The following is a 13,722-nucleotide window of genomic DNA, read 5'->3' as shown; positions in this document are numbered from 1 at the left end:
GCTGTGGGGCGCCCTGCGGGGTGGGGGCCCTCGGCCTGCGCCGCGCCTCAGCCCGCCTGCCCCCCGCAGCTGTCTGCGTCGTCGCGGGGGACCCTACAGGACCGAGCCCGCCACGGACCTGGGCCGCTGGCGGCTCCGCAACGAGCTGGGCCGACAGACGTGGACGTACCTGCCGGGGGAGGAGGCCGCGGGCCGGGAGCAGACCGCGCTGGAGGCCCACTCCCTGGGCCTGGACACGGTAAGTGGCCCGGCCCGCGACCCGCGTGCGCACCCCGGCTGGCCCCCGGCTGGCTCCCGGCTGGCCCCTGGCTGGCTGGTCCCCAGCTGGCCCAGGCTGGTCCCTGGCTGGCTGGCCCCCGGCTGATCCCCGTTTGGTCTCTGGCTGGCCCAGGCTGGTCCCTGGCTGGCTGGCCCCCGGCTGGCCTCCGGCTGGGCCCAGACTGGCCCCTGGATGGTCCCAGGCTGGCCTCTTGCCTCTGACCCCCGGCTGGCTGGCTAGTCGTGCAGGCCGTTGCGGTGGGGGCGCTAGGAGGGCCTTGTGGATGGCGGCCTGTCTCACTTCTGCTCCTGCCTAAGAAACGGGTCTAGTTTTAGATCTGTAGGGGAGCGAGCCAGAGCAGCGAACCTTAGTGCTCGGTGGTGTGGTGCTAGGGCTGGGCCCAGGCCCTTGGCTTTAAATTGCTCTGGCCCTCCATGCCGGTTAACTGGAGATGAGATTCTCGTGGAACTGGCCTTCCGAGTAACTAGGATTACAGGTGTGAGCCACCTTCATCATGCTCTTTGGTTTTGTTTTATTAACAGGAAGTTCTCTGACCCAGTGTCTGGCTGTGTGTGTCCCTGTAGGAACTTCAGCTACACACGGTAGTGTATAAACCGGCTCTCGGCCCTGGCCTAGAGAGCTGCCCCGTATCCCAGGGGTCTTGGAAAAGCCTAAATTTATTTATGATATTTTGAGCTTTTGAAGAAATATGCAGATAGTCACTTGAGAGCATAATCATAAGACATGGACTGGTCCTTTTCAGTGAGGTGTGATACTATCATCCAGGACATCAAAAGTTTTTGATAGCTTAAAATAATTTTGATTCAGGCTGTGGAAGAGAAGGACTTATCTGGCTGGTCAGCAGGCATCTCAGCTGTTTTTTTTTTTTCTTCTTCTTCTTCTTCTCTCCATTTGCAGGGAAAATACTTTAAGGACTTGCCCAAAGCTCAAACAGCCCGTGAGGGGGCTCTGAATGGAGTAACATTTTATGTGGAGCTGCAGGCTGAAGATGGGCACTGGGCAGGTGATTACGGTGGCCCACTCTTCCTTCTTCCAGGTATAGCATGCCACCTCAGCTCAAGGGCAAAGTTACTCAGGCAGGGCCAGGGCTATTGGTGAAGCAGGTGGAAATCCAGGGTCCAGTCCTTCTGCATCTGGTGCTGGGGAATGGACACAGAGCTGTCAAGAATGATCGGTGCTCTGACAAAGAGTGAGCGGAGGCTTTTGAGTCGCAGTATGAGGTGGGAAGGGTACAGGCGAGGTGAAGGTCTCACCCTGTGCCAAGGTTCCGCAGGAACAGGTGGCAGGTGAAGAGCTGATGTCTACATGAGCACTCGTGTCTGTTGTGAACTCATCCTGAAAGGGTGGTTGAGGGGCCCTGGCAGGGAAACCTCAGGTTGGGCTAGTGAATATTAAGAGGATTGCAGTAGGATGCCTGAACCCTAAACTGAGTTGGCTAGACAAGATTGTTTATCTACAGAAATATTCAGCCTTATAACGTGGGAGATTTCCTTCCTGCAATTAAGACCCTTCTCCCCCAGACACTTGTGATCCTATTATCTCAGTGACCTGAATTCTTTTTTTTTTTTTTTTGTCAGTCGTGGGCCTTGAACTCAGGGCCTGGGCAGTATTCCTGAGCTTTTGCTCAAGGCTAGTGCTCTACCACATGAGCCACAGCCTTTTCCACTTTATGTGGTATTAAGGAATCGAACCCAGGGCTTCATACATTCTCGACAAACACTACTACTAAGCCCCTATGGGCTTGTTTCAGTAGTAACTCTGCCCACATGGGCACCTGGTTCTAGTGAGGCTGCTGTGAGGGGAGTGTGGTGAGTGATAACCCGGGAGCCCTGTGCACCAGAGGACCAGGCTGGGAACCTCCTCAAGTCTCTGTGACACAACACAGGGACCAGATGTGGCTGTGTGGCTCGACCAGTCCTGGGCTGTGAGTGCCACCAGTGCTGCCCACGGCCTTCCTGAGCCCTGGTCCCACGTTCTTTGATTGACCCTGCAGGAATTCACAGGAAGGAGGCCCAATTCCTTGCTAGGGTGGGGTCCTCAGTACACAAGGGTACTGGGCTTAGCAGGGTGGAGGACTTTCACTCAGTGAGGAACATCTTTCCTGACACGCAGGGCTCCTGATCACGTGCCACGTGGCACACATCCCCCTGCCAGCTGGGTGCAGAGAGGAGATGGTGCGGTACCTGCGATCTGTGCAGCTCCCGGATGGCGGCTGGGGCTTGTGAGTCTGCACACATATGTGTGCGTGCATGCGTGTGTTGTGTCGGCTGGCTCAAGTTTTCAGGTAGCTGTTGAGGCAGGGTAATTGCAGCTGTGGGCATGGGCTTGGGGTAGAGTGGAAAGGGCCTGGCAAGAGGGGGGGGGGTATGTGCTTTAACTTCATGCCTGTTGTGAATGGTTTCATGGTCTATCTATCTCTTGAGACCTACAGACCAAGATAAAGCCATCAGTTTTTGTTTTGTTTTGTTTTTTAAGATATCACTAAGAAAGCTGGGCTCTGATGGCTCACACCTGTAATCCTAGGCTGAGATCTGAGGATCGCGGTTCAAAGCCAGCCTTGGCAGGAAAGCCCATGAGACTCTTATCCCCAACTAACCACCAGAAAACCAGAGTGGTACTGGGGCTCAAGTCGTAGAGTGCTCTCCTTGAGCTGAAGAGCTGAGGGACAGCGCCCAGGCCCAGAGTTCAAGCCCCAAGACTGACAAAAAATCACTAAGGCAGAACACTGTCTCTGCTTCCGAGTGGCAGCAGATGGCGCCTTGCTTTCTGTGCAGCACACCCTCTGGGAGCAGCCCTGCCCCTCAGTGTAAAGCTACTCAGGTGTCAAGAGATATGAGTGAACTCTCTCTGGGAGTGGCTACACACACAGTGCCTCCTGTGTTTTCATGTCATGTTGGTGGAAGGTATTTTAGCATTCTTTTCTAGACAAACTTCACTACCAGTGTTGCTTTCTGTTTTAGAAATAGTGGCAGGTCACTTCCCCACTAGTTTTCTACTTGCAATAGGCACATCGAGGACCAGTCCACGGTGTTTGGAACTGCACTCAACTATGTGGCTCTCAGAATCCTGGGTATTGGGCCCGACGATCCTGACCTGGTACGGGCTCGGAACACCCTTCATAAGAAAGGTACATTGGGGGGGTAGGGGGGAGGCTGGGAAGGGATGTGAAGGGTAAACAAAAGGAGGAGGCTGCAATGCTTGGTAAGAAATGTACGCATTATCCTGCCCATGTAATTGTAACCCCTCTGTACAGTATCTTCACAAATAAAAAAAAAAAAAAGAAAGGTACATCCTGCATACATGTGATAGTCGAAGGACTTGTGTTGTGTTGACAGGAGCAGTGAGCACTTACAAATGAACATCAGGGACATTTCCAGCTGACACATGGCAAAATAAATGGACAGGGAATTCAGAATAGGAAGAAACACATCTAAATTTTTTTTAAACACACATTAAAAACACCTGCTAATTCTCTTTGTTTCATGAATTAGAAATCTAAAACTAGGGCTGGGAAGGTGGCTCAGTGGTAGAGCACTTGCCTTGCATGCATGAGGCCCTGGGTTCGATTCCTCAGCACCACATAAGCAAAAAGAAAAAAGCCGGAAGTGGTACTGTGGCTCAAGTGGTAGAGTGCTAGCCTTGAGCTGAAGAGCTGAGGGACAGCGCCCAGGCCCAGAGTTCTGGCCCCACAATCGGACCCCCCAAAAAAAAAAAGATATCTAAAACCCACATGTTATTCACTGCTACTGGATCAGTGTATAGTCTGCCCTCTGGAGGCAGTCCAGACCTAGTGAGCAGTCCCCTGGAGCTGGGTTCTGCTCATGTCCTCCACACTTGCCATTCTATGCACCAGCTTTCTGCTTCTACTTGTCTCTGGGCTTTGAAATCTGACCTCTGGCAGCATTTATAGTTCCTGCTGTTTCAGAAGTGAAGCACAACATGTGCTAGGGTCTGGCATGCCTTCTACCTTATTCTCAAAGACCTATACCCCACCATACCCACCCTGTTCTCTTCTCCACGTACTAGGGCCTCCTGTCAGCTCCCCAAGGCCCTTTCTGGCTCCCATACACTGCATCCTTCCATCCTATTTTTTTAGCCATCTTAGAAACTCCTATTTTTTACTTACATCTTTTTTTTTTTTTTTAACCAGTCTTAGGGCTTGAACTAGGCCTAGTTGCTGTCCCTAAGCCTTTTTGCTGGTTAGTCAGAGAGATAAGAGTTTCATGGACTTTTCCTGCCTGGGCTGACTTTGAACCACAATCCTCAGATCTCAGCCTCCTGAGTAGCTAGGATTATAGGTATGAACCAATGGCACATGGCTTAAATACATTTTTTTTTGTTGTTGATCGTGGAACTTGAATTCTGGGCCTGAGCACCATCCCTCAGCTCTTCAGCTCAAGGCAAGCGCGCTACCACTTGAGCTACAGTGCCACTTCTGGTTTTCTGGTGGTTTAATGGAGATAAGAGTTTCATGGACTTTCCTGCCCAGTCTGGCTTTGAACCGCAATCCTTAGATCTCAGCCTCCTGAGTAGTTAGGATTACAGGCATGAGCCACCAGTGCCTGGCTTAAATACATATTGTTATGAGATCTTATATTCTTTTCATTGTTGTAATTCATCTTCAGCCTTTAAGGTCATTGATGCTGAGTTCATGGGTACTGTAAGTTCTAAAGCTCTCCTGATGCCTGCCTTGAGGAGCATTGTGTTTGGGCCGTGCTTTGCTCAGTAGCTTCCTTGGTCGTTTTGATATTCATACACTTGGGTTTGGCTAGGCCTTCTCATAAAGCATGTCAGATTCAGTGCTGTCATGTCCTGTGCTTGAGGCCAGCTGTTGCTGGTGTCTGGAGGCTGGTCCATCATTCTACCTGCACTGGGCTATTTGCCAAGCAGGCAGCATACTTGTGATCTGAGTGGGAAAAGCCAAGCCTCCCCTCTCCTGACATGTAAGCACCTGTGGGCCTCTTGCTATCTGAGCATGAAGTATCCCTACAGCTTGGGTAGGTGCCTTCTTGGGCTCCTTCCTAGAATTAGAGGCTTCCAACAGCTCTCCTGGAATCTGACATACTTGTTCTCGAGAAAAGTGTTGGTTCCATCCAGTGTCCCCAGTAGCTGTAGAGCCTGCTTCCTGTGTAGGGGCTGCAGAGCCTCGAAGGCTACCCTTGGCTCATGCAGGAAGGGGCTCAGGTGACAGCTGTGACTGATCTTCACGGACAGGCTTGTTCTCTTTGCAGGTGGTGCAGTCGGTATCCCCTCTTGGGGGAAGTTCTGGCTTGCTATCCTGAATGTTTACAGCTGGGAAGGCCTGAACACCCTGTTCCCTGAGATGTGGTAAGCCTGTTCTCTGCTGTTGCACTGTCTTCCCTGGTAGAGCGTCAGGGCTGCATGGGTACCTTCCCTGGTAGAGTGATGGGGCTGCGTGGCTGCCTTCCCTGGTGGAGCAACGGGTTGCGTGGCTGCCTTTCCTGGTGGATGAGGCTGTGTGGGGCCTCTAGAGCCTCTTCACGCCCTAAGTCACTGGTCAGGAGAGAGAAATGCACTGAATCAGTCCAGAGATCTGGTAGGTAGCAGGGGTTTGGGAGTGTGGCACAGACACTTGGTTATGTAGGGTTGTGGTATAGATCTAGTGGTTCTGAAAGTCCCGATTATGTATAGGAGCAGAGGATGGAGGTCCCCCTAGCCTCAGTTCTCCTTCCCCTTATCTAGTATGTTTACCTAGGCTCAGATGTCATTTAAGCCACCAATACGTCTGCATGTGTCTTTTTTTTGGGGGGGGGGTTCCAGTTGTAGGGCCTAAACTCTGGGCCTGGGCACTGTCCCTCTGCTCTTCAGCTCAAGGCTAACGCTCTATCACTTGAGCCACAGCGCCACTTCCAGATTTTTTCTTTTTGCTTATGTGGTGCTGAGGAATCTAACCCAGGGCCTCATGCATGCAAGGCAAGCGCTCTACCACTGAGCCACCTTCCCAGCCCCTGCATGTGTATTTTAATAGAATGGATAGTATTTGCCTAGTAGTGCTTGTGTTAATTCCTTACTATCTGAAACCCATGTTCTGGTGTTTGTTTGTTTGTTTGCTTGCTTTTTAACTATGTAGTGAGAGTTGTGAACTTTCCCCAGAAGACATCATAGACATACAAGCCCACTAATATCACCATATAGGGAGGGTTGTGTGGAGTCCTTGGAGGGCAGGCAATGCCCAAACCAGAGATGCCTCCCAGGCACTAGACAGCCTGACTTCAGCCAAAGGGAGTGGTGCTCATGCTGGCAGAGGGAATGACCAGCAGCCACCTGGTAGCCCAGATTAGAAGGCCCAGGTCCCAGGGCTGACACACACAGGCAGGCTTATGTCCTGTTGACCCACTGAGATGTGTTGCTTTCCAGGCTGTTTCCCAGCTGGATGCCTGCACACCCCTCCACTCTCTGGTGCCACTGCCGGCAGGTCTACCTGCCCATGAGCTACTGCTATGCCACCAGACTGAGTGCCTCCGAGGACCCACTGGTTCAGAGCCTCCGCCAGGTGAGCCTCTGACCCCAGGGATGTGGGGAAGGCATGTCCACACTGGGATCTAGCAGCATGGTCCCCGTCGAGGGACCCTGCCAGCCTCTACCATTTTTCTTGTAAATAGATAATAAACATTCTGCTCAGAGGGATTTGTGCCTTGGGACAGGCAGTTGCCATGGCCCTGTGTCCCGAGGGGACCCTGCATGTGTGCTCAGTCCCTGAGCAGTCCAGACCCATGTGTGGATGGATGTCCTTGGTCAGCAACCCCTGAGGTGGAGTTTGAGTATAGGGTGTATTTTGTGCCGTGCCCTTGGGAAGGAAGAAGGAGTATCTTTGGGACTCAGAGCTGAAGCAGCTCCTCTGCATGGCCCTGATTGAACTGAGATGGCCAGGCTTGACACCATGCACTGGTCATTCATTCAGTTACTCAGCCCCCGGCAGTGCAGGACTGAGTCCTGAGAATTGGCAGTTCGAGGCCACTTCTGGTGGTGTCCGCCTCTCCTCTGTGTCTAGGAAGCATGTCTCCTTCCTCTACCAGCTGCAGCTTACGTGTCCCCCACCCTCCAGGAGCTCTATGTGGAAGACTATTCCAGCATCAACTGGCCGGCACAGAGGAATAATGTGTCCCCAGGTGACCTGTACAGGCCCCATAGCTGGCTGCTTCGTGTTGTGTATGGTAGGTATCTCCCTAGAGAACCTCTTGCCCTGCGCCTGGGAAGGCCTGAGCAGCAGGCAGCGGGGGTGTTGCTCATTTGGCCTGTGTTATTCCTCTTCTTATCCTGTCTGTGGCAGTGGGCGACCTCGTCTGTGCCAGGCTCTGGGGTGGGAGACGTAGCCCTGGTCTGCTGATCTGTATCTAGGGCAAGCCAAGTTTGATGTTCCGTCTTGAAAGGCCCATAAACACTACCAGGGCAAGATAAAACTTCCTGGTTAAGAAGGAGGAGGGGCAGGGAAGGTGGGATAAATGGGAAATGGAACCCAGATAAAGAGGGCTAGATGCTGCGCTGTTGGCCAAGGCCACAGTGGACCCAGGCCCCCTGCTGCCCCTCTGCTGCCCTGCAGGGCTCCTCAACCTGTATGAGCGCTTCCACAGTACCACCTTGCGGCACCAGGCTGTTCGGATGCTGTACGAGCACATCGCAGCCGACGACCGCTTCACCAAGAGTATCAGCATCGGCCCGGTCAGTTCCCCACCCCTGGACGCAGTGGGTACCTGTCAGATACCCCAGGGGCCAGTCTCTGTGGAGCTGGGCATGAGGGAACCTCCCTGGAGCCCTGGACCTCCAGACGGTGGTGATAAGAGTCCTGTCTGTATCCCCTGTGCCCTGGGTTCTGTGCAGAGAAGCCACTCATCCTGTCACTTGCTCTTGACTAGTGTCTGCATACCTGCTTCTAGGAGCCACCTCCTGAGGTTTGCCCAGCTCCTCTGACTTTCCTGGTACCACCCCAGTAATCTAGCATTTGTCTTTCTCTTAGAGTTGAGAGGTGCCCGGGGAGGGACCATGGGGATATCGGGGCCCTTATGCACCATTCCTGATCTCCCTGTGCTGGAGGGTGCTAGGGCTTCTGGTCCTGCTTGGCCTCCGGGGCTACGATTCTGAGGGAAGCCAGAATATATGCAGGTATATTCAAGGAACAAGCCTCGGGCCCAGTGGCCATGGCCAGAGTGAGGCTGGCCGCGCAGGGGGTTACTGGGGTGATGGGTGTGCTGTGGCGGTGGTGACCACCCTGTGGTGAGCCAGTCCATGGTTCCTCTAGATGAACCCAGCAGGCACTGCTGGGGGGCTCAGTATCTCGGTTGTCCTTCCAGTGACCTTGACTGATAGCCTCTGTCTGAGTCATTTCGTAGGGGCCCTGCTGTGCATCAGGAGCTTTAAGGAAGCTCCTACTAGAATAGAAAGTGCCCTGAGCTGATCCTGGAGCAAAGCTGCTTAAGCCCTGATGTCTGCTTCTCTCACAGATCTCAAAAACCATCAATATGCTTGTGCGCTGGGCTGTGGATGGGCCGGCCTCTTCTGCCTTCCAGGAGCATGTCTCCAGGATCCCAGATTACCTCTGGTGAGTATGGCGTGCAGAGTTGCAGACATGGTGCTGGGTCCCTGCACCTGAGGGTACAGTGGGATGCCAGGTGCGTGGTGCCTGGATCTCTGAGTGCCTGTGAGGTTGTTTTTCGATGGGATACCTGCCCCTTGGCAGGAACATTGGATGGCTCCATGAGCAGCCCAGGACAATGGTGGATGGGTGGAGGTAGGTTCAGGTGAGAGTGAGGAAGGCCTGTGGACTGTCCCTGAGGTGGGGATAGTCTTAAGAACCCTGGCGGGAGCCCCTGTGCTGTGGAGACCTCTTCCCTCAGGAAGCCTGGCAATGGACGAGGACAGCAGAACCCTCTGCTTGTCCCTGCCAGGCAAGCCCTGGTCTGAGGTCTGCCATCACGTTTGCTGTATGCCCATGAACCTAGCTGGGCAGTACCAAGGCCAGCACTAGGCCTCAGGGTGATGGATGCTCATAGGGCACAAGCCCTGTGCCTCACGTTCCCCTCCTCCCCCCCCCCCCCCCGTGCTGTGGCTCTGGGCGGCTGGTTGGACATCTGGCTTTCTCCGTGTCTTTTACGTGGCTTTTCTTGTTCTCACAGGCTGGGCCTTGATGGTATGAAAATGCAGGTAAGGGCTGCGAGATCCAGGCTGCTGGCCTTCTTTGCAGCCATCTCTGCCCTTTGTTTATACTTTATATTCATTTTAGACAGGTCTCACAGTGTAGCGCAGGCTATCCCTAAACTTATATTTCTCTGCTTCTGCCTTCCAAATAGTAGGTTTACAAGCATACTCTACCATGCCAGGCTTACCCTGTATTTGTCAGTCCTTTGAATTTTTTTATTTTTATTTTTATTTTTTTGTTGGCGGTGGGGCCTAAACTCTGGGCCTGGGCGCTGTCCCTTAGCTCCTCAGCTCAAGGCCAACGCTCTACCACTTGAGCACCATTTCTGGCTTTGTCTGCATATGTGGTGCTGAGGAATCGAACCCAGGGCCTCAGGCTTACAAGGCAAGCACTCTACCACAGAGCCACCTTCCCAGCGCTCCTTTTGGATTCTTCAAGATTCAGAAGTTAAAGCTGGCCATGATGTTGCATGCCTGTAATCCTAGTACTTGGGAAGTGGAGGCAGGAAGAGCACACGTTTGAGGCCAGCTTGGGCAACATAGAGAGACTGTCTTAAAGAAAGGAGGAAGGAACACAGTGCCCATCCAGCAGTGCATGTGAGACTAGGCTGCCAACTGGGCCTGGTGTCTTCAGGAGCCATGAGGCCTTCCCAGGTGCCTCTGTCTCGGGTGCTGCCCACTCTCCTGTGGGCTTCTGCCATTACTGTCAGGTGGACTGAACCGCAACAGACCCTGCAGACGCGCTCCCCTACTGCTGTGGTAGAAGGTGACCTCTGGATAGTGTGGCCTGTCCTCTGCACCATCTTCTGGAGGTTCCTTTGGAAGGTCACTAGGAGCTCTGTATCCTCAGCTCCTGGTTCCTGGGGTCACCTTGGCTGTCCTTCTCTTATAATGTGGGTACAAGAAGTACATCTAGTCTGTAGAGTATAGCTAGGTCTGAGTGCAGCACAAGGACTTCCTCTCTGGCATAGGAAGAGGGCACATGTGGACGACTATAAATAAAAGGAAATACTTTGCTAGAGATGGCATATCATGTGTGATCAGCATCTTTCCAGATACTTCTTGGGTTCTGGCCAGCAAATGCTCTGGTCAGAGGTTTCTTTCTTTTTAAAAAAATTTTTTTGGTCGGTCATAGGACTTGAACTCAGGGCACTGTCCCTGAGCTTTTTTTGTTCAAGGTTTTCTGGTAGTTAATTGGAGATGAGAGTCTCACAGACTTTCCTGTCCAGGCTGGCTTAGAACGTGATCCTCAGATCTGAGCCTGAGCCACTGGTGCCTGGCTGTGCAGAGGTTTCTGACTGGAGTCTGTGACCCCTGAGGAGCCATGGGGGAAGGCTTCTGTCAGATACTTCAATAGTCTCTGGACAAGACTTAGTGCCATTTGGCCACCCAACTACCCAACTTCTGAACTGGGACTGTCCCGGAGCCAAGCTTCCAGGGTGAAATTTGAGGTTGGGCCTTCTTTCGCCCATCAGTGCCCTCTAGTGTCTCGGCTAGGTCCTGCCACCTCAGGCACACTTCTCTCAGTGGGAAGTGCTTCTGCTCGCTCCATGCCTGGGGTGCTGTGCGCAGTGGGAGTGGAGATCTGTACGGGATTAATCCTAGATACGTCCTGACAGCTGGTGTCCTGCTGCCAGGTGGGTAGGGGTGGGAGAGCCTTATTATTCACTTTGGACTATGGGAAACAGCATTCCCAGGCTTGGCTGGCTCTCGAGCTTGAACAAGAAGACATTATAGGTTAAGGTAACTGCGTATCCTTTACATGCAGGGCACCAACGGCTCACAGGTCTGGGATACCTCGTTTGCCATCCAAGCTATGCTGGAGGTACGTGCTTCTGGCTTCCCTGTAGCCTCCACCTTGCCTGCCTGCGCCAGGGGCACACGTCCACTCCGAGATGTGACACTGCTGAACACACATGCTGTCCCATGAAGCTCCCACGAGCCTAACACCAAGAAACCTGTGCAGGTGCTGCCCCTCCGTGCAGCCTGGATGCTGGACTCGTCTGGGCTTTGGGGTCCAGCCTGTGGGCAGCTGTTCAGAGGGAGCAGGCCGGGTAAACTACCAAGGCTCTAAGGGCACAGGGCTTTTAGAACTTGAGCTGCTGTGTGCCCTTTTTTTTGTATGTGCTAGAGAGGAGTGAGGGTATTCATGTGCTGGTGGAATCCTGAGGGTGTTTCTGAAAGAAGGCCTAAGCCAGATGGGGCTCCCTAAGGTGAGGCTGAGGGTCTTCACTTTGGGTGTTAGAGGACTTTAATTTTCATTTATGGCTCACTTTTATCTGTGCAGCAACAAACCCTAGAACTCCCTACAGATACCTCTCCAGAGATATGTGTCCGTCTGGTTCTTGGCTGTGGTGGGGAGAGGATGATGCCAAGACAGTCAGGGATTGGCTAAACCATACTGTCCTCTGTCTTCCAGGCAGGTGCACACCACAGGCCCGAGTTTCTGTCCTGCCTGCAGAATGCACACAGATTCCTGCGGCTTTCACAGGTGAGGTCTGAAACTTCCTCACCTTTTCCTTTCCCCGATTGCCTCCACTTTGCCCTAACCAGCTAGGCTGCCTCAGTCACTCAAGGGCAGCTCTTGGCGTAGCCTGCAGTGGCTGTGGCCAGCTGGTAGCTTCTGGTCTCTGTGCTGGAGCCACTCTGTTTAGAAGGTCTGAGCTGGCCTCCTCAGAAGCTGCCCACCAGGTTAGCATATCTTCCCGAGCCCATCTGAACATTTTCAGCATCTCACCCCTGCCTACCACCCCATCTGTAGTCTCTGTCGTGTGTTCTGTTTTTCTCTGCCAGCCCCTACCCCTGCCCCAGCCAAAGCACTCTCCTCCGCCTTGTTCCAGCTGGCATTGCCCCTGCCTAGAGCACCTACCCACCTGTCTCTGGCTTTCTCGCCACACCCCCCTTTTTTTCTGGTCATGGGTCTTGAACTCTGGGCCTGCACGCTGTTGTCCCTCAGCTCTTCAGCTCAAGGCTAGCACTCTACCACTCAAGCCACAGCACCACTTCACGTTTTCTGGTGGTTCATTGGAGAGTCTGAAAGGCTTTCCTGCCTGGGCTGGCTTTGAACTGTGATCCTCAGAGCTCAACCTCCTGAGTAGCTAGGATGACTGGCGTGAGCCTCCAGTGCCCCGCGCTTTCTCACCTTTGAGCTCACTGGGGTGAGCTTCTTGGGGCCTCCCTGTGGCTGAGGCTCTCCAGGGCTAGTGGGGGTCAAGTCAACATTGCTCTTCCCTCATTGCAGGACCAGCATGTGCACTTGCAAAGCAGCCTGGGCCCTGCTGCCCACCCAGGCCTGTTTGCTCTGTCACTTAGCTGAGCTGAGCAAGGCAGCTTAGGAGCTGCCTTAAGTTCTTTGGGGCTGCAATGGGAGAGCAGGTTGTTCAGCCCTCTCTGCTGGTCCTGCTTCTCAGCAGTGGTACGGCTGTGGGTGCCATACTGCAGTAATGGTAGCTGTGGCTAGCAGTAGCTCCAGCCCCCAGGCCGCAGCATGAGGCTCTGGACGCCATTGTGACCATGTCCTCTTGGTGCTGCCTAGGTCCCAAACAACCCTCCCAGCTATCAGAAATACTACCGCCAGATGAACAAGGTATGTATGGGCCAACTCTCCTAAGTCCCAAAGCTCAGCTAGCCCTTTCCTTTGGACTTCCTGCTTCCTGTGCAAGGCTATCTTGTGTGGGCTGCTCTCATCCCCTGGGTAGTTTGAATACGTGTGGCCATGCCTCATTTTGGCACACACCAGTGTGTGCCAAGGTCCATCTGATGAGTATCCCACCTTGGGTTCCCTGGTCCCGGATGGGCCTTTGCTCTGCTGATGAAGTCTCAGTGGTCACACTTGTGTTGTCCAGGGCGGCTTTCCCTTCAGTACGCTGGACTGTGGCTGGATTGTTGCTGACTGCACTGCCGAGGCCTTGAAGTCTGTGCTGCTCTTGCAGGAGAAATGTCCCTCTATCACCGAGCACATCCCCCGAGAACGGCTCTGTGATGCTGTGGCTGTGGTGAGCATCACACCCCATGTGGTCTCACCCCTGCTCCCAAGCTTTATCTCAGTAAACCAGGACAGGCTGTGGGGGTTCGTGTGGGATCCGAACCCGGAGCTAAACCTTCAAGGTGCACGTTGGCCATGTGCACAGGGTCCTGTGCCTAGGGGCTGGTGCCTGTCCTGGCCATAGCGACTCATGGGAGGCTGTGAGGTGGTCTGTTGGGTGTCCAAAGGAAAGCTGAGAAATTCTGTTCTCCCTTTGTCTATCTCGTGTGTGTGTGTGTGTGTGTGTGTGTGTGTGTGTGTGTGT

The 13,722-nt window shown here is 53.5% G+C and overlaps 1 protein-coding gene across 1 annotated transcript in view; it reads left to right on the top strand.

Moving 5' to 3' along the window:
- Positions 1-13,722, top strand: part of Lss (lanosterol synthase (2,3-oxidosqualene-lanosterol cyclase)) — a 30,338-nt gene that overhangs the window by 4,471 nt on the left and 12,145 nt on the right. Inside the window, exons 2-15 of the mRNA XM_013032904.1 lie at positions 70-238; positions 1,178-1,316; positions 2,393-2,501; positions 3,286-3,407; positions 5,512-5,608; positions 6,659-6,794; positions 7,347-7,455; positions 7,842-7,960; positions 8,740-8,837; positions 9,412-9,439; positions 11,202-11,258; positions 11,853-11,924; positions 12,969-13,019; positions 13,279-13,428. Coding sequence (XP_012888358.1) covers positions 70-238; positions 1,178-1,316; positions 2,393-2,501; positions 3,286-3,407; positions 5,512-5,608; positions 6,659-6,794; positions 7,347-7,455; positions 7,842-7,960; positions 8,740-8,837; positions 9,412-9,439; positions 11,202-11,258; positions 11,853-11,924; positions 12,969-13,019; positions 13,279-13,428 — 1,456 coding nt within the window. The remainder of the gene's footprint in view (positions 1-69; positions 239-1,177; positions 1,317-2,392; positions 2,502-3,285; positions 3,408-5,511; positions 5,609-6,658; positions 6,795-7,346; positions 7,456-7,841; positions 7,961-8,739; positions 8,838-9,411; positions 9,440-11,201; positions 11,259-11,852; positions 11,925-12,968; positions 13,020-13,278; positions 13,429-13,722) is intronic.

Source organism: Dipodomys ordii, unplaced genomic scaffold (genome assembly GCF_000151885.1).
Source record: "Dipodomys ordii isolate 6190 unplaced genomic scaffold, Dord_2.0 Scaffold159, whole genome shotgun sequence".
In the NCBI taxonomy this organism is placed as follows: Eukaryota; Metazoa; Chordata; class Mammalia; order Rodentia; family Heteromyidae; genus Dipodomys; species Dipodomys ordii.
Note: the sequence above shows the minus strand (reverse complement) of the source record. Positions and strands in the feature narration are given on the sequence as shown.